Source organism: Nyctibius grandis, chromosome 26, assembly GCF_013368605.1.
Source record: "Nyctibius grandis isolate bNycGra1 chromosome 26, bNycGra1.pri, whole genome shotgun sequence".
Classification (NCBI taxonomy): domain Eukaryota; kingdom Metazoa; phylum Chordata; class Aves; order Nyctibiiformes; family Nyctibiidae; genus Nyctibius; species Nyctibius grandis.
Window position 1 is genome coordinate 7,286,161 of NC_090683.1, and position 18,543 is coordinate 7,304,703.

The 18,543-nt window shown below is 39.8% G+C and overlaps 1 protein-coding gene across 6 annotated transcripts; it reads left to right on the forward strand.

Moving 5' to 3' along the window:
- Positions 1-185: 185 nt before the first annotated feature.
- Positions 186-18,429, forward strand: NBR1 (NBR1 autophagy cargo receptor). 6 transcript variants are annotated; one of them, XM_068418804.1, is made up of 21 exons: positions 186-519; positions 2,866-2,928; positions 4,242-4,260; positions 4,649-4,671; positions 5,515-5,733; positions 6,291-6,365; positions 7,379-7,596; positions 7,825-7,989; positions 8,478-8,684; positions 9,972-10,131; positions 10,646-10,933; positions 11,370-11,522; positions 11,989-12,064; positions 12,524-12,634; positions 13,117-13,305; positions 13,429-13,563; positions 14,178-14,529; positions 14,832-14,926; positions 15,468-15,546; positions 16,301-16,406; positions 16,794-18,429. In XM_068418804.1, the coding sequence occupies exons 1-21, from the start codon at positions 361-363 to the stop codon at positions 16,968-16,970; spliced, it is 3,069 nt and encodes a 1,022-aa protein (XP_068274905.1). In that variant the 5' UTR covers positions 186-360; the 3' UTR covers positions 16,971-18,429. The 6 variants fall into 6 exon arrangements, with proteins under 6 accessions (XP_068274905.1, XP_068274906.1, XP_068274907.1 ...); XM_068418805.1 differs by having other exon boundaries at positions 16,797-18,429; XM_068418806.1 differs by having other exon boundaries at positions 13,144-13,305.
- The last annotated feature ends 114 nt before the right edge of the window (positions 18,430-18,543 follow it).

The window sequence follows — 18,543 nt, forward strand, 5'->3', positions numbered from 1 at the left end:
CCTCTTATAGGCTCCTTCCTGCCGCGTGACGCTCCCGCTCCGGCCACGGCGGGGCGGTGCCGGGAGGGCACGGCTGATTGGCTGTGCCGCTGCCGCGTGACCCCGCCGCACGCATTTCTGCGGAGTGCGCAGGCGCCGGCGCGGCGCATTGTGGGAGCCGCGGCGCAGGCCCGGAAGTGCGTGTCTGCTGGCGGTGCGCCGCGGGTCCGCTTGCGCGCTCCTGGAGCTGTTTATTGTTGTGGTGCTGCAGCTCCTGGCCCCGCCCCTGGTGGCCAACCAGGGCGTGAGGAGGATGAGTGGCAGGTGGAGCCGCCAATAGTCTGGCACGGAGGGCGTGGGGCGGGCCGCGTCCGGTCCGCCATGTTAGGGCCGGTGGGCCGCCTGGCAGCGCGTCCGTCGGCCCCGCGGGAGCGCAGTATGGAGCCGCAGGTGACCCTCCGCGTCACCTGCCGTGGGGACACCCAGACCTTCCTGGTGTCGGACTCGGCGCACACGACGTGGGCGGACGTGGAGGCCATGGTGAGCGCTGTCCGTCCCGCCTCGCCCCGGGAGGCAGAGCGCTGCCGCAGGCGCGGGGCCGCGGCCGTGCGGAGCCGTCTCGGTGAGGCGCTGGGAGTCCCGGCGCCTCTCCTAGGGCCCAGCATCTTCTCTCCGGGGTTCCTAAGCCGTGTCCCCCGCTGCACAGGCTGTTAGAACTGGTTTATTCTGCTGCGGTCCAGATGTTTCTTTTAGCATTGACAGTAGCTTTTACTCCTGCTTTATATCTAGAGCGGCGTGAAGAGCCTGTTTTGGATGAAGCTGCTTATGGGTCGTTTGTTTTGCTGTATGAGCAGGTGGCCTTAGCTATGTGTTATGGTCGTTTCCACAGTTACGGATACTTGGTCTTGGCACTGTATGCCTATAAAGTACAGTCTGTTCCTCTTATCTCCCATTTTTCTCCTTAATCAAGCAGATATGATGAAGTAATACTCTTCAGTTGCTTATAGAACATTTTCCTGAAGATTTATCTTTGCTCTCTGGGGTACTGAGTCACTAACATACATTTTTGGTTACTTGCCTCCCGGTGCTTGGATATAACTGGTTTTGTTAGTGGGCCATGCACACATAGACACTCGCTTATGAAGGTTTGTATATCATGCGCTTGGAATATTGAAGAGTTTTTTGTTTGGATGTTTTTTTCCAGTCCTATTTAGTGCAAATGCCTCTATTGGCTGAGGCTGAAATTGTGTAGTATAGATTCCCTTGGTTATGATGTAGCTGTAGTGACTCTTTTTTTTTTATTTATTCTGTTGTAACTGCTGTGGGCTTCTTAGCTTACTCTCAAAGTTGCATCTTAAAGATCTTGCCAGTATTTTATTTTCTCTCTTTCAGTTCTTCTCTTAGCTAACACATTCCAGTGCACCTTGTAGGAGGCTCTTGCATTGTGAATTGCTAAAATTTAGAGTTTGAATTGCATCATCTTTACTCATTGTATTTCAGTCTTCTAGAAGAGGCACTAGTTCAGGCTTAAAATACTTGGTGGCAAGTAGACCCTGCAGGAATGTTTGAACTAGTCAGAATCCTGCTTGCATCAAAGCTGGAAGCAGATTGCTATGTAAGCATGGTGTTGCCCTTAATCTTAAGTAGTCTGAGTGAGGGTGTGTTTGTTCAAGGTGTGGTCTTCTGTTACAATAATGTTTCTCTAACCAAGATAGTACCACTGGGTGTCTCTGCACTATGTTGTATGAATTAATGTTTCAAAGTAGCGTCAGTTAAACTGTGTCTTCCCTGTGTTTTAATGTATTATTAAACTTGTCTGGTGTTTATAAGGGGTAACGCGATCTCTGGTTCTAGCTTGACTTTTAGGGGGACAATCTGTGGTACTAGACAACATAGATGTAGACCACAGTTTCTTCTTGACAAGCTGAGTTGGTTCTCTTGCTGCACTCCCAAAATTAAGTTGGGATGTATCACTGGAAGAACCTGCCTGTAGCACATCCATTGCAGAATGTATGTGGCCGTGTCACTGTGCTCTTGTGGTGCTATGTAAGTCCCAGCCGTCTGCTGCCTTCTAAGGCTGCTAGTGTTCTTCTGTTAGGTCTAGGCTAGCAGAATGTGTCTCAGATACAGCAATTTTTCAGAGAGAGTTTCTGTTGAGAAAAACACAGTTTGTGTAGGTAAATGATACAAAAATGCACATGAGCCTCAAAGGCTGTTAGTCAACACAGGGAAGCAACCACCTGCAGTTATGGTTCACTTGCTGCTATTCATTCTGCCCTATTAATGCAAACTGCAAAGTAGCTGCTCAGCTTTATTCTCCTAATTCTGATCTCTGTAATGAGTTTATATGTGCAGATGTACAGTGCCTTAGCCAGTGTGTAGTAGAATGAGATACTTTGCTTTTTTTAGTACTTGAATTAATCCTGGTTTCTCCAAACACAAGTATATTTGTGGAAAAAAGGCTGCTCATCTGCGTGAGCTGTCTCCCTGGTACTTTCTAATGTAAAAGTATTCTGTCATTGTTGGCTTTGGCCTTTGTATATCACAGTGTTTACTGTGACTGAGTTCATTAACCCTGAGCTAGTCCTTTAGTAATGGAAAGGTTGTTATTTATTTTGGGGTAAACATTAACTCAGGAAGGTGAAACATGAAAGAAATTAATTTTTTCTTTTCAACATAGAAAGTTATTAAAGGTTAGAGGCAAGGCACTGGGGAGAGTTATTCAGCTCCGGAAGAATGGATTTTGTAAAACAGTGTTTATTTCAACTGAGAAGCTGAAGGCGGGGGTGGAAGGGTTAAAACATTTTTCCCTGTTAGTAATCATGATTCACTGAAAACATCTGTAGTCCTGTCTCATTGTGGTTTTGTGTTCTTTTTTCCTTACAGGTTAAAGTTTCGTTTGACCTGGACAACATTCAGATTAAATACCTTGATGAAGATAATGATGAGGTAAAATACCCCCCACCTTCCCAACAAGTCTACCCAAATATGACTGGTGTGAACCTTCTGCCTCTTGATAATTTGTAGTGGGTCCTTCGGGAGTGCATATTATGCGTATCACAGGTGATGTTTTTGCCCCTTTGATAAGAAAATAGCTATTAGTCTTTTGGTTTCACTCTTAATGTAGCATACTTATTTTAAAATACTTTTTAGAAGCTACTGCCTTTCTTTTTTGCACCCCATAGAAACAGGCAGTGGGACTATGTGCTCTGAGGGAGGGATGCTTCTGTTGAGGGACTTCTTTTATTTTTCATTTTATCAGAGTAAGGTAGTTGTAACTGTTTGTTTGCAGCCATGGTAAAGCCCTGTCTCTTCAATCTACACTCCTTATTCTGAAAAATGTAGGTCCCTTGTCATTAGCATATATTTGCTTCAGTGATCTGGTGTACTGAAATCCTCTGCTTGTTTTATGCAAATGCTATAATCTCCAAGCAGATTACTGACTCAGAAAACAAATTGATTACTTCTAGTTGTCCTTGTTGAGTAACTTCCTGCTTAGCATAACCTCACCCTTCATATTCTTTCTGTTTATCTAGAGATTCAGAGTAGAATGTGGCTCTCAAACAGAACATAATTTTTACAGACTGTGTTCCATTACTTGGTTTGTAGCTCTACTAAATTGCAGAGATGGGGATGTTTTTATTTTTTTTTTCCCCTAAGGGGAAATGTCAAGATGCTTCCAGCAATGTTTCAGGGAAAGATTCTACCCTTATTTACCAGCCTATATCTATCTAAATACATAGATGCATCTGTTAAAGATCCTTTTCAAGTGCTAATAGAGTAAACATTGTTCAGAATCATGCAATGCTGCAGTGATTAAATAGCTGCTTGCATTAATAACTTCTGTGTGCACATTTGATAAATGAGCACCTGTAGAAGATGGGCTTGGCCTGTGTCTAAATCAAAAGAACAGTTAAGTGTTTTGTGTTGGGCATTAAAAGCAACTGGGTCCAACCTCTGCGTACTTGTATAGCGAACTCGGTGGTACTGGTACTAGCTTACTGCCAGTAGATGAGCCACACTTGTTCTGGATGCTAGTAGGTGCCAGAGACTTTGCTATTGTGCAAATCTAATAAAGAACATGGTCTACTCCAGAACACAACATTGATTAATGATTAAACATGGCAGCAATAACAAATATCTGAAGGAGTGGTATTTTAGAAACTCTGAATAAAAGAACAGTTATTCTGAAAGCGTGTTAACTTTAAGAGAATCGCAAAAGTATATCAGTGGCTATTACTCACTATTATTTCTCGTTGCAGGTCTCTGTGAATAGCAAAGGTGAGCTGCTACTTTACTGAAGTGAAATCAGTAAAGAGACCCCAACTGTTGTTTATGGTTTTGGAGAAGCAGTTGAGAATGCTTGCTCTTTGATTTTTGGGTTTTATGTATGGTTGGGCATCAATTTCTTCCCAAAGGGAGGAGGTTTTGGTCCATAGCAACAAATTGGAAATTACTAAATCAATGGAATGTTAAGTCTTCAGGCTGTGAGAACATGTTTGCTTGTTGCCATATATACAACTTCTTCCTTCAGTAGAGCTGTTTTAAAAGAATTTACAGAAGGTAGGGGAGACACTCCTTGATATAAGCGTCACTAAATACTATGTGCTAAACTTAGATCTGTTGTTTGAGACAGGGAAAATTCACATTTCTTTCCTTTTTTCTTTAGAGGAATATGAAGAAGCTCTGAAGGTAAATGCTGACTTTTTTCAATATATACATCCTTCTCCAATTAAAATTGGTGTGGCTGAGGAAAAAAACCGCAAGCATTACCTAGCCCATGGAAATCAGAATAGGTGTTTTCTAGCTTTGGACAATAGCTTGAATGTTTTGCTACAGTTTTTTTCCATCCAGGCTAATCTTAATTTGTTTAAATTAGTTGAATAGACAGTTGTGGTTCAGGGCCCTGAACAGCCAGTTCATTGATTAAATGACTGGCTTTCTCAGACACTTAAACAGTAATCCCATGTTTGGAGATACTGGGCTCTAATGGGATCCCTTTAAAAATCTTGCTATGTAGACTGTAATGTTGTACTCTCTGGCATTAAACTTTAATTGGTATCAATGCTTAGTTACTTTGGAAGCAGTTAATTTTATTTAGACAACATAAGAATTGCATTCCTTTAAAAATCAGTTGTACAATACTAATGCTTTCAGAACTCTTTGCTCGTGGTCTGAATTTTAAATCTGATAATAATCTGAAAATAATCATAAATTAAAATTTACTGTAAGTTCCTTGACAGAATCTCTGTTGTTTACTGGCTCATATGAACAACTCTATTGATCGAAAAATTCCTGCAGAATATCTGCATAATTAACCTTTTGCTTATAATGAACTTTTTAATAAGCATATTGGTAACCTTGAAGAAAGGCAGAATAGACTATCAGCTGACTGTACCTTGGCATTTCACTCAATTTTTCTTTTTGTGTGTGTTAGTGTTTCCCCAGCCTCTCCAGTGTAGTGCTGTATTTTTTAAAGGATTTTGTATGTTGGTTGTAAGTGGAGTAAACATCATGTATGTACTGTTTATTTAGATTGCAGTTAAACAAGGAAATCAACTTCAGATGAATGTCTATGGAGAAAACTCTTCTCTGAACGAAACTTCGTATTCTTGTTCTTCGCAACTACATGAAAAAACTGCGAGAGAAAAGTTGGCGCTTCTTAAAGATGAGAAGAAACCTCTTTCGCACTATTCCATGCTGGCTCAGGGGTTAGAGGAAGACTTAAAAAATGAAATGGAGCTGACAATTCAGGTAGGATGCAGAGTTAGATTATATATCCATTAAAACAAATAATTCATAAGTGCAATTCACTTTATAGACTGATCATCATCTTTACCCATACATAAAAACTCTTGAGTTCAGGAGTTGGTCTTCATTTTCAGCTCCCTGCCCCTATTGAATCTCACAAAATTGTTTAAATGTCTTCAAGAGGATATTTTGATGCTGCATTTAGAAATACAGATTCTTTCATGTTGACCATTCTTAAGTATTTTGATAAAGCAGTTAGTCTCCTGAAGCCCTGGTTGCCATCTAGCAACTTCTGGTTGACTTAATTTCTTTGGGTTTGATGTGTAATTACACTCAAATGCTAATAAGGCAGAAATCTTTCAGGAGAATGTCAGTGGCTTCCTTGTGTTGCTTTTCCACTGTTTCCTGAAGAACTTGAAATTTTATAAAGACACTTGAGGGAAGAGCTATTTGAAAGTGGTTAACTTGCTTTATTGAGGGTTTTCTTTCAGTTTTGCATACTTAAGGTTTGTGACTTATTTTTGTGTGTTTTGGTTGGTTGGTTTGTTTGTTTTTCCCAGAAAAAATTAAATCACACTAGAGCAAGAAGAACAAATGAAAATCCTCCAGAATGGTTTACTAGCTACTTGGAAACAGTAAGTGTGTTTTCTTCTGAATTTTCGTATTCTTTTAGGAATACATAAGAGGCTGTGGGTGGAAAAGATACCTCTCTACAGTCTAGGTGTTACCTTAAAAAAAAAAAGTTCGATACATACCACTTCCTGTCAAAAGTGGATTGTTTGGTTTATGCACTTGATTGATTTGAGTGTAGCTTTAAGTAGCCGTGCTAGAGTCCTTGTTGCACTCCAGATAGTCATAGGAACTTCAGGGCAGTCGTGATGAGAGAAAGCATGAAATACGGTGTTGCTGTTGGAGGCTCTTGTCTGAACAGTTTCAGCGGGGTGATAGTTAGGGCTTCCTGAGATTTGAAGCATAGCGTTTGATGACCTTGCTTTTCTTGATTGTTCTGTTTAAGAAAATACTTTCAGGAGGCCAATGACTACTAACCTATAGATTAATAAGATGTGGGTGTTAACTTGTTCTGAACAGCTAATAAACATCACCGAGAAGCAGTTACATACGAATGCTAAGAATTAATTAATAACTAGTGAGTTCTTGAAACTAGAAGGTACAGTGATGCAATAGTGTATGTGTTTATCTTTAAGGTGTGGGGTTTTTTTCTAGGATCTCCTTTCCTTTGCCGCTTCTTTGTACAAACTAAAGATAGGGGAACTTAATGGTTGTATGTAAAACATCCCTGATGGACAAAATCAGGAGTTAATGATAGCGACTCCAGAGGGGTTTGGGAGTTGTGTTAATTTTCTCAGAGATTAGTGTCCTTCACTTTATGCAAGGTTATGGAAAACCTTAATATTGTAAACACGAATATATGATTTTTAATTTGCCTTGTTAAAACATATGGGCTGGTATTTTCTAAAATACAACTCTTTGAGGAAGGTGATACTTGTTTAATTTCATCTGTAATTTGCTGGGGGGATGGGAACTGAGATGCTTTATGATGTATGGATTGGGAGACTTGGAACAATGTAATCCAACTTTGAAGCTGCATAGGTGGGTCTCATCCATGACTACTTTAATTTTTTTCCAGTTCAGGGAACAAGTAGTTAAGGAAACTGTTGAGAAACTGGAACAGAAGCTATATGAGAAGCTTGTTCATCACAATCAGTCTCCAGATTTTTCTGAGAGCTGTATTACAGGAGCACCTCCAACTTCAGAGAGCCAATCAGGGAATGCCAACCAGTGTGACTGGCTGATCTCCTGCTGCAACTGCCAGGCCCGAATTGTTGGAGTTCGCTACCAGTGCAGGTAGAATGAGAGGTGGGAGTGTGGGAAACCTAACATGTAGGGCATGTGAATGAGTCTGAGAAGCTGTCTTGGTGTTGTAGACTTCTAGATTTCTAACGTGCAGCATGCTGTACATTTCAGAGTTGTTTCTCTGCAGAAATGTAAGGATTAATTATCCTTCAGTGGCTTTTTCTAGTGCATTAATTCTTTGTCTGCCTCTTGGTAACCTTCTACCTTTTCTGCTTGCAGCCTTTGTCCAGCCTACAATATCTGTGAGCAGTGTGAAGCAGGAACATATGCACATGATCCTAATCATGTCTTGTTAAAGCTGCGAAGACCTGTACTATGTGTTGCTGAGAATTACAGCCTTGCAGAGTTGTCACCTCGCCTGCCTGCTACTCTGGAGCAAGTTAGGTAAATGGTGACACCTGTCAGTACCTGACAAGTTTATCCGGATAGTGAAGTGGAAACACCTGTATTGGGGCTGATGTTCAGCTTTTATTTTAGATTTAGGGATAACAAGAAATGGAAATGGTACTCAGACTTTATTGCAAGTAGCTAAAAATAGCTATATACATATAAATGCCATAAGTCACGAATCTTATGGTGTTTTTAATAACAAAGTAGAAAGAGTTTTGTGTCATAGGTGGGTAGCAAACTTTGAGAGCTTGCTTTTTCTTTGAGCATACTCTAATCTGCCTTTTAAGTTTGCTCTTTCACTGAGGCCATTCAACGTATCTTCACAAGCAACTGTGGAGATGTTCTTTTAAAATCATCTGGTATCCAGTCTAGAAGCACGAGACATTTCCTGAAGTGTTCCCTTTGACACTAAGACTATGTCGGCTAAGCTAAATTCTAATCAGTTTAATGTATTGTAATAAGGTGGCTTATTTTCTCTGCAGGCTCCAGAAACAGATGGATAAAAGATTTCTGAAGGCAGAAAAGCAAAGATTACGAGCAGAGAAGAAACAGCGAAAGGCAGAGGTCCGAGAGCTCAAAAAGCAGCTCAAATTGCACAGGAAAATTCATCTGTGGAATTCTGTCCATGTGTTGGAAAGTAGTGGCTCACCTGCTCTGAAATCTGAGAGTCTCCAACCTAATACCTTCCTGTAAGAGATGTTAGCTGAGCATTTTAGTTGTGCTGTCTGTCCTTTTGTGATGAGACCAAGTTAAAGTAACAGGAGGAACATTATGAAATCGCTCAGTTAAAGTATCGTTTGCCATTGGACCCTGTGAGAATCTGACTAAATGGAATTTGCAAAGAGGAGTGTTTGTATTGCTTTTGCTTGGGAGGAGACTAGGAGAAGAAAAAAACTAACTGATGGTTATTACCAGAAACTTACACATTTATATAGATTTAGGAGGAAGACGAATGCCTGGGATTACATATATATGCTGTATGCACATGCATAAATTAACATTACTGCTAGTTTTAAAAAAGTCTCTGTCTTCCTGCTGTATTAAGTATCTCTGCATAAAGTCAAGTACATTCTGTGTGCTTATGTTCAGTGCTCTTTTTTTCTTTTTCTTTTTTCCTTTTTTATGTGATCTTAGGCTGAGGCTCACTAGACCGCAGCCTTTGCAGGCAGCCACTTTGCATTTTCCATTCCCTTTGATTTTATGAGTGTACAGGTGTAAACTTGTGTAGTTCTAGTTTCTTTAATTCATTCCCTCCATTTGGGGCATTTAAAAGTCAAGTAAACATTAGTACGTTTGTGGGGAGCTTGAAATAGCTATCTTGCTTCCTTTTTGCTGAACAGGCATATTACAGGAACGAAACCAATGCTAATTTACGCCCGATTTTTTTTTTTAAGATCTTTTAAATTTGGCTTGCGTATGAGTTGCTTCACCAGTCCCCTCTCAGTGTGCCCAAATTAGCAGTAAAGCTTTGGATTAAATCTATTTTTGAGCCCCTTTCAGGAAAAAACTGTGGTATCTTGCTGAAAAATGTTGCTTGTAAGGCTAAATAAAAGACACTGGTGCTTAGACTATAGCACAATCTTTTTGATTCGACATCATAAAGATAATTACTTCAATCTCTAACAGAATAGTATAGCCCATAGTGCTGTCAGACTAAATAAAATCAAGTGAAGAACAGTGAACTTATCTCTGTTAAACCTGAGTTCTGTAATTATAATCTTCCAAATAAGCAAATCCTGTTTTGATGTGTTTGCTTTCCTTTGCTTAAAGAAAAAAGAAACTGCTATGTGGAATGTAGACTTAAGATGAAAACAGTAGCTAAAATGTTAGAGTTTTGGAACACTTCTAGAGATAAAAAACCAAACTAAATGGTCTCCTCCATTTTTAGCCAGTGGAATAGCAGCTGAAGGACTTCCTGTGTTTTGGTGATTTTTTTTTTCCCTGTATTTGTTTGTTTCCTTCCCCCCCAATGCCAGGAGTCCCAGTCAGCCTTTCCAAGCAATTGTCCCAACACTAAGTGCGGTATTTGTGGATGAGAATCTGCCAGATGGGACTCACTTGCAACCAGGAACAAAGTTTATCAAACACTGGCGAATGAAAAATACCGGCAATGTGGAATGGAGCTCAGACACAAAGGTATTTTTCCTTTGCTATTACTTTTACACACTAAAATAGTTCTGGAAGATAATATTTGTATGCATTAGGAATCTGAATTCTCTATTAGAACTAGCTTAGGATTTCATTTGGTCTGTTAATTAACAAGCTGGGAGTTCTGGGGCAATAAACTGTCTAGGTATTCTTTACAACTGCAGACTATAGGAGGAAAGCAATCAAGATTAACATCACTGAACGTGTCTTCCAGTGCTGTTATAATGTTTAAGTTCAACCTCATTTACAACAGGTGTGTTGCTTTTCTGACTTCAAAAAGCCTTTCTTCTGTGAGTGACTGAGTTCATGTTGAAAGATGAGGTTATCTTCTTACTTTGTGATGATAGTGACTAATGTGAGAATGCTTACTAGCAGCCTCTCTTCTCCACACCTAGTATCTACAAGGCCTTTCAGCAGAGGAACTTTTAAGTGCTCCTTACTGCCCAAAGTTTGCAGAGGAGCTTGTGAAGTTAACTTTTGCTTTTTCTGTTGTATATTTCAGCTGAAACTTATGTGGGGAAATCTGACCTTGGCATCTTCTGAAAAGAAAGATGTGTTAGTTCCTCCCCTTTCATCGGGACAAGTAGGAACTGTTTCAGTTGAGTTTGTAGCTCCTAATACAGAAGGAACCTACACCTCTCACTGGAGACTGTCACACAGAGGGGAACAGTTTGGGCCCAGGATCTGGTGCAGTATTGTTGTGGATCCCTCCCCAGCTACTGACTGTGTAGAAAGCAATTGGAAGGATTCTGACTCCTGTCAGAAGGATAAAGCTTCCAGCACCAAACAGGCAAGTAACTCATGGTATCTGGGGCAGTTCTGAATTGCCTAGTAGCAGGAGCAGTGGCTATTGTTTGGTGCAATGGCACGTTGTCCCTAACTGTATTGATTTTCAGGGGATTCTTTTAGTTGTTTGGTTCTAATTTTTATTTTTAATAGAAACACAACTTCTGTTGCATTTGTAAGTTCTAAGATGGTCATTCTTTTTGACAGGCATGGCATTAGTTATCAGTCTGTTGCAGCTATTTGTCTAGTTCTTTGACTGAACTGAAACACTGCAGGATTTCTTTGTTAGATCTTGTTCTTTTGACTATAAAATGATTGAATTAAATAATTCTCAAGTTACTTGTGTTGTTATACACTATTCAGTCTTTATATTTCATGTAATTTTTTATTTGCTGCCTGCCTAAGGGGCTTCTGGGACACTATTGTTTTTGCTTTTGCAGGATGCTTCCTTAAAGACAGAAGCAGGTGCTCAACTGATGGGTGAAATCATGGAGCAGGCTGAAATGCCGCTGCCAACTAATCCTTTAAAGATCAAAAATCTGCCAAGTGAGAGAGAATTTTACATCCCATCTGTTGATCTCCTCACTGCACAGGTGAAGTGCTAAAATTCAGGTAGAGATAAGCCACCTTGGGTTTGATATCTAGGTGTGTAGACATCCATAAAAATAAAAAAGCTGCTGAGCTCTAAAATAGCCACTGTATTTTCAGGAAGAGTACATTGCATAGCAGAACTATTTTCTCAAATTAGTATCGCACTGTCACTATACGGAAGGTATGTGCAGGACAGACTAAGATTCTCAATCAGGAGTCACAGGGCTGGGTCTTTCTCTGGCCCCTAACAAGGGAGTACTTAGCTTTGCCTCTTGTTGCCCTAATTTGTGTACCATATTGTATGACATGGATATACATTATGGGAAAACTAACCTCTGTCTGAGATCATGCCAAATAATGAAGTGGAGGAGACTTATTTGTAAGTTAATGAGAACTGATGCTGGGAAGTACAGCATAGGATTCCATTTCAGGGTTTGCTGATGAAAACTGTGGTGTTTCTTTCTGTAGGATTTGCTGTCCTTTGAGCTGCTGGACATTAATATTGTGCAGGAATTGGAGCGAGTGCCACACAATACTCCTGTTGGTAAGGTTCTTCTCATATTCTGTGTGCTGTCTTTAGCATTCTGAGGTAACTGTTTACCCAATGAAAAGCTGAACTCACTTGTGCAAGAGGCTTTTTTGCTTTTCAGGCTAGTGTGTCTTCCCAGCTGTCCTCTCTTTTTAATTCTTGCTGCAGTCTTGGAGATGTTTGGTAGTGCTTTGTATCTTTTGTATTTTTCAGTCTTGGCTTCTTTTTAGCTTTACATCCCCAAGACCGTAAGAATCCAGACACTGAAGGCAGCTACTATTTTCTTTGTTCAACTGGTGCCAGTGTAATGCAAAGCTAGTTATTTCACCAAATTATCTTGTAAGATAACTGGGTTTCTTCAGTATTGGAAGAATATTGCTTTAAAAAGGATAACTTCTTAAAAGGTTGCCTCCTGGGGGAAGGAAGGTTCCTATTCCTTTAGTGCCAATTATCTTTGCTGCCTTTGTTTTTCAGACATGACTCCATGCATGTCCCCTTTGCCACATGATAGCCCTTTGCTGGAGAAACCTGGCTTAGGTCAGATAGAGGAGGAGAATGAGGGAAGTGGATTTAAACCACTGCCTGGTAAGCAGTAGTCATGGGGAGCTTGGGGGTGAGGGGAGGAGGAGGATATTCGCACTTCTGTGCAGTTAGCAGTCTTGATGTCTAAAAAGAATTCTAACTCCTGTCATTCCCCAACTGTGGAAAAACAGTTGTTCAGCTCATAAACCCTGTAGTCTGATGCTACTCTCTGATTGTAGAGGTTGGAGCATAATATACGTAGAATCCAGAAATACAAATGCTTCTCTTGATCTGTCCGACTACTAGAATTCTTGGGAGAATTAACCATTCACCCTTTATAGACCAGATTATACTCAAATACTCCAGGTATGGCCCCCATGCTTCTCAATCACTTTCACATTCAACTTGAACTGAATTCCAAAATATTTCAATTTTTAAAAAGAATTAACACATAGAGTCAATATTAGCTTTGGCTGGCCTGAAAAATTCTTCTTATACTTCCTTGTAGTGGTGTTAAAATAATCTGTTCTATTTCCCTGTCAAAGGAATGACAGAAGCCTGCTTTCCTACAGATACTTGCATAGTGAAAGTGAAAGCTGAACATCCATTGAACCAGGAGGAAGGAGAGGAAGATATGAGTGGGACTCAGTTTGTCTGCGAAACTGTGATTCGCTCTCTAACCCTGGATGCTGCACCTGACCATAAGCCCCCACAAAAAAAGAAAATCCTCCAGAGTAAGCACTGTCTTTAGCTGGCTTCCGTGGCTTTACTTTTTTGCAGTTAGACATTAGCCACAAATTGCCCTGCACTGCAGGTGGTGATACCGCTTTAATTGTTTTTCCTGATTGTTTTATTAGGGTCTTTACAAACATTGCAAGACACCTTCCGTTGCAATATGACAAATGAAGAATCTCCTAGGATAAAAACTAATTCCACTTCCAAAAAGGAAGCAAAGATTGATCAGTCAGAGTCAATCACAGAAAATGATTCTGGTAAGTAAAATAGGTTTGAATTTAAGATAAAGCTGTAGTAAGAGCTACAAAAAAAAATCAGGTGTAAAAAGATCTGACACTGTTCTAGGAAACTGATCCTCATTAGATCAAGAGAAACATTATTACATCAGAAAATTGGTGTCAGTACTCTGGGCAAGCAGCTAGTTTAACAGCTGCTTTAAAAAAAAAAAAAGTTAAATTGGGGCATAAAAGTTCCAGTGGAGTATTCAAATACATGCTCATATGTTAAGCGTGGCTGGTGCTTCCATATTTTGTACATGTAGCTTGAAGTCAGTGCTTTGAACTTTCTGATGCATGTAATTTAGGAGCTGAAAACTACTGCTTAATTTCTCAGTGTAGCTCTTATTCCTGTTTTTATTATAAGCACTAGTATCAGCAGCATATCTGCATAGGCTTAACAGTAAGATCTATTACTCTTTCATACTACACCCCCACCCTCCCCTGAATAGATAAAATTATACCATTAATATGAGCAGCAAAGGTCTATAGTTGTTTCTGAATACTTGCCTTTTATATCTGAGACAATACTGTCTTTGCTGTTACCCATATAAAATGGACAATTGTTAATACTTCACATTTTTTTTTCTTGTTAGGGGACCTTCTGAGAGCAAACCGCTGTAGTGACACCAGCAATTCTGATGAAGAGGAAGATGATGATAAAGATGATATTCAAAGTCAAGGCTCCTCTGCTTCATCAGAGGATTATATCATTATTCTCCCTGAGTGCTTTGACACCAGTCGCCCTTTAGGGGAGTCTATGTATAGTTCGGCTCTTTCTCAGCCCAGTTTGGAAAAGACAGGAGAACCTGAAACAGGAGCAGAGAGTCCAGAAGGGGGAAGCCAGCCACAGATCCACAGTGTCAGTGATATTTTGACAACTTCACAAACATTGGCTGTAGTACCACTAACCCCAGAGGTTGCAGACACCTTACCCCAGACTCAAAGGTATGCTCCTTGACAAGAACAGAATGTGTGTGTTAGTGTTGCTGTAGTCTGCAGGGTGTTGTGCTTCAAGTTCAGTGTCCAAACAGAAATTGTTGCAACAGAAGTTTTGTCACATGTTGGAGTGAATGCCCTAAATCCTGCACCTTTTTATGAAGTCCGTACTCACTGATTCAGTGAGTTGCAGGGAGGGAAAGAAGGGAGCATGTGAAGCTTTTTCTTTTGTCTGTTGACCTTGACTTGCCTACATGTGTACATGTAGAATGAAAGTAGTAAAAGTAATTTTTTTTGCCTTATGTTCTCAGGAATCTTGCATCTCTTCAGAATCATATCGTCCAAGAACCAATCATATCTGCTTCAGAGAATCTCTCTTCCACTCCTTGTAATCAAATAAGAGAAGGTATTGACAGTACTTAATGAAGGATGCATCCACAGTTGTTATTGCCTATTCCTTATGCCTAGTATTGGATTTGATGTCTTATTCTTGAGGAGGGCAGAAATCTACCAAGTGATGATTGTTTTTTCTCCAGGTGTTGAAGTTCTACTATATAGAAGATTTGAATAAAGAAATAATTGGCTTTGTGGATCAGCTAAGAGCATCTATACATTAGAAGTTGTAGGAGGGTACTTGGAAGTATTTGTAGACATCTGAAAAGTTACCCTGCAATGGAGTTAATCAGCTATGTGTTTAAGCTCTTGTTACAGTCGCTGGGAGCTCAGACCACCGTTCATGTCGTGTTAAACACCCGCTGACTAACCAGCCAAATGACTTCTGAAATACTTTTTTGACTGCAGTGAGAATCCTGTATACCTAGTTTGTGTCTGGATAACTAAACTTGAAAGTATTAATCCCACTCCTTTCCCCTTATGTACATGTTACATCTCTTGAGCTTCTCATTGACTGGACATGTTGATATAATATTTTTTTCTTCCTGTTCCAGAGCCCAGTGGTGAAGACAGTCATGGACCAGGATCTTCTGGATTTGTAGCTAGTAAACAGAAGTGCTCAGAATACCCGAGGTAACGAAGCTGAAGCTGTGACTTCACAAATACTGTTTTAAACTAAGAACTGCTAAATTAGGCACCTAGGGAAAAAGCACTGGCTTATGGATTTCATGTAGTTAGTATTTTGGTAGAAAGGCCTCCCTCCTTAAAGGAAACATATGCTGTATTATATAATGCTGTATTTTCAGAAGATCTTGGTTTCTACTTAAGTGCAAATATGAAAGATGCAGAACTGGCAAGCAAAAGTGTATGAAGAGCTCAAGCTGAATCCTAAAATTCTGTGATTTTTTTTTTTTCTGGGAGATCTCAGTATTCTTAAAATAGGGATTTCCTAAGTTAGCTACAAAGTTAAGCATCTTAACATACTGAGACTGGAGGAATAAGACAAGCCATTGAGCAGAATATCAAGTGACTTAAGAATTGATAGAAACAAATGGAAATTACTCTGGCCTGATTGTATATGTCACAGTGCACAGCTTTCATGTATAGATGAAATATATACTTAATTCTTTACAAACGGCCATGTTATGGAAAGCAAACTAATGTACTTAAGCATAAAACCACTATTTAATAGAAGGTATCAAGAAAGAAGGAATGAGCTTCCTGGATAGCTCAGTTCCCAAACAGCGATGATTGCTTTGGATCATAGGTTGTTCGCTCCAACAAGAACTAAATGTCAGTTGGCACATCAACAGGGAGAGACTTGCATTTCATGTGAAACAAGCACTTGGCTTTACTGACCCTAAAGTAATACCTGACTTCTCTGCAGATACCCTCAAGGAAGCAGCATTGCAGGAGAACTAGTTAAAGGAGCTTTGTCAGTTGCTGCTTCTGCCTACAAAGCGTTATTTGCTGGACCACCCATTATAGAACAGGTAAATGTCTTTCCTGTGTGCTACGTGAGTTTCATAGAATGCCCACCTCAAAATTACAGATGTAAGTTTTATAAATGTATCAATATTCTATGTAGGACTTCATGCAACAGTAAAATGTTAAGCTTGATGGCATCCCTTTGAAGGATGCTGCTCCACCAGCAGATAGGGAAATCCATACCATGGTGATAGAAGCATGTCTCTTACAGTGTCATGTAGAAGAGTAATTCACCTTTGTAAGTGAACAGTGAAAGTGAATATAAACAGCTTAATTGTGGACAAAAGGGCCTCTATGCCTTAGTTACATTCCAGTATAATGCAGGACCACTGCTTCAAATGGCAAAAATAAATTATCTTTTTATAGCTTATCTTACTACCTTTTGTTTTCAGCAGCCTGCAGCTACAGAAGAGCACATGGCCAGTCTTCTATCCAGTCTGTGTGAGATGGGATTCTGTGACAGGCAGTTAAACTTGCGACTGCTGAAGAAACACAACAATAATATGGTTCAAGTGGTAACTGAATTGCTTCAGATCAGTAACAGTGAATGGTACAGCAGTAGATGCTGAACCTTCCTGGTGGAGGGAGGAATCGTCTTAATTGAATAAACTCGTTAAACACTGCAGCAGTAGCAGGCTGCTCCTCAGCTGCTTTCTGTTTGGAGGTGTGACTAAAACTTTGGCTTTTCTTTGAGCTTTTGGCTTTTTTTCTCATGGAAATGTCAAACAGTGCTTGTCACAGCATCTTATGAATTGGTGACCAGAATTTCAACTGTTACTTGGACCTCATAGTTAAATGAGTAGTCTTTAAGTCCCTAATTTCATATTGAACCCTTTAGAATTACTTTAAAATTCCACCCAGATGAGAACTTCTCCTTTTATTGTGTGCAAGATTTTTTTCTTTTTTGAGGCAGCTGGAAACTTATTTTATTGACTTTTAACAAGCTTTGGAATAGGAACCAATGTAAAATGCTGCTGTGAAATGTAGTCTTGCCTAATTTACAAGAGATGCCGACAACTATCAAGTTGTTTCTTCTGATATGATTTAGTAATTGATTTGTCCAATGCATAATAGTAATGTAACAGACTTAAACCTTACAAATGATTCTTAGAAGAAAAGGTTGCTCATACATGAAAGCCATATTGAACCATCAAACAACTTTCATCCATAGATAAGTCTTCCGAGTCCAGTCCTCTGAAGGTGACAGCAGTCTTGACTACATTCTTACTTTGCAAACTTTTTTTCCTTGCTGCAGTAAAAGACCATTGATCCTAAAATATTTTATTACTGCGGCTTCAAACTAGGATGTTCTGTCTTGTCACAATGTAGCTGAAGTAGTATCAGTATTGTGACTGACCAGGCCATCAGTAGTAGTAATTTTTTTTAAGACACACTACCCTTAGAGATAAGATACCATTAAAATAATTGAAGAAAATATTGTATCATACCATTTTTCTTTTAAACCTATTTTTATAGATTGTGGAAGATATATTCTTAAATGTTTATTTTGAAATACAGTAGAACTATTTTGCAGTGTTTCCCATCTCTCTGTACACCAGTACAACTGTCTGCTGTGGACCAGATAAACATCTTCCTGTAACTTGAAACTACTGTTTTTTTCCCCACCTCAGCTTACACTTACTGTTTTGAGTACCTTTTGGCTTATGCCTGCTCTAGAAGGAGGAGGAGCAAAGGACAGGGGTGAGGTGCAGTAGCAGGTGAAATTTCTAAACGTAGTGTGATTGTCTGCTTTGATCTGGAATGCCCAGTAGGACACATGTTCTTTCTGTGTGTACCTTCATACTTGGAATGTTAACGATGTGCTCTATAAATTAACAAAACACTAAAATGTTTGAGGAGAAACACTTCATTGAGGATTGGAATATGAAGTGTGAAATGCTGTTTTCTTTAGGTTACTTTTTACTAGGGTTTAGATAACGTATGCTCAGGCTTAAGATATATTTCTGTTGGCTTTGTATATTTTGTTAATGGATGCATGGTATAATTTATAATATATTCCGTAGTGCAGATGTGACCTCTGTGTCTTATTTAGGGTGGGCAGGTCAGCTGTGCTGGGGCTGCAGGAGCGGGAGGACGCCTTTTCCTCCGTCCTTATACTAAAACTCTTCATCCTCCGGGGGT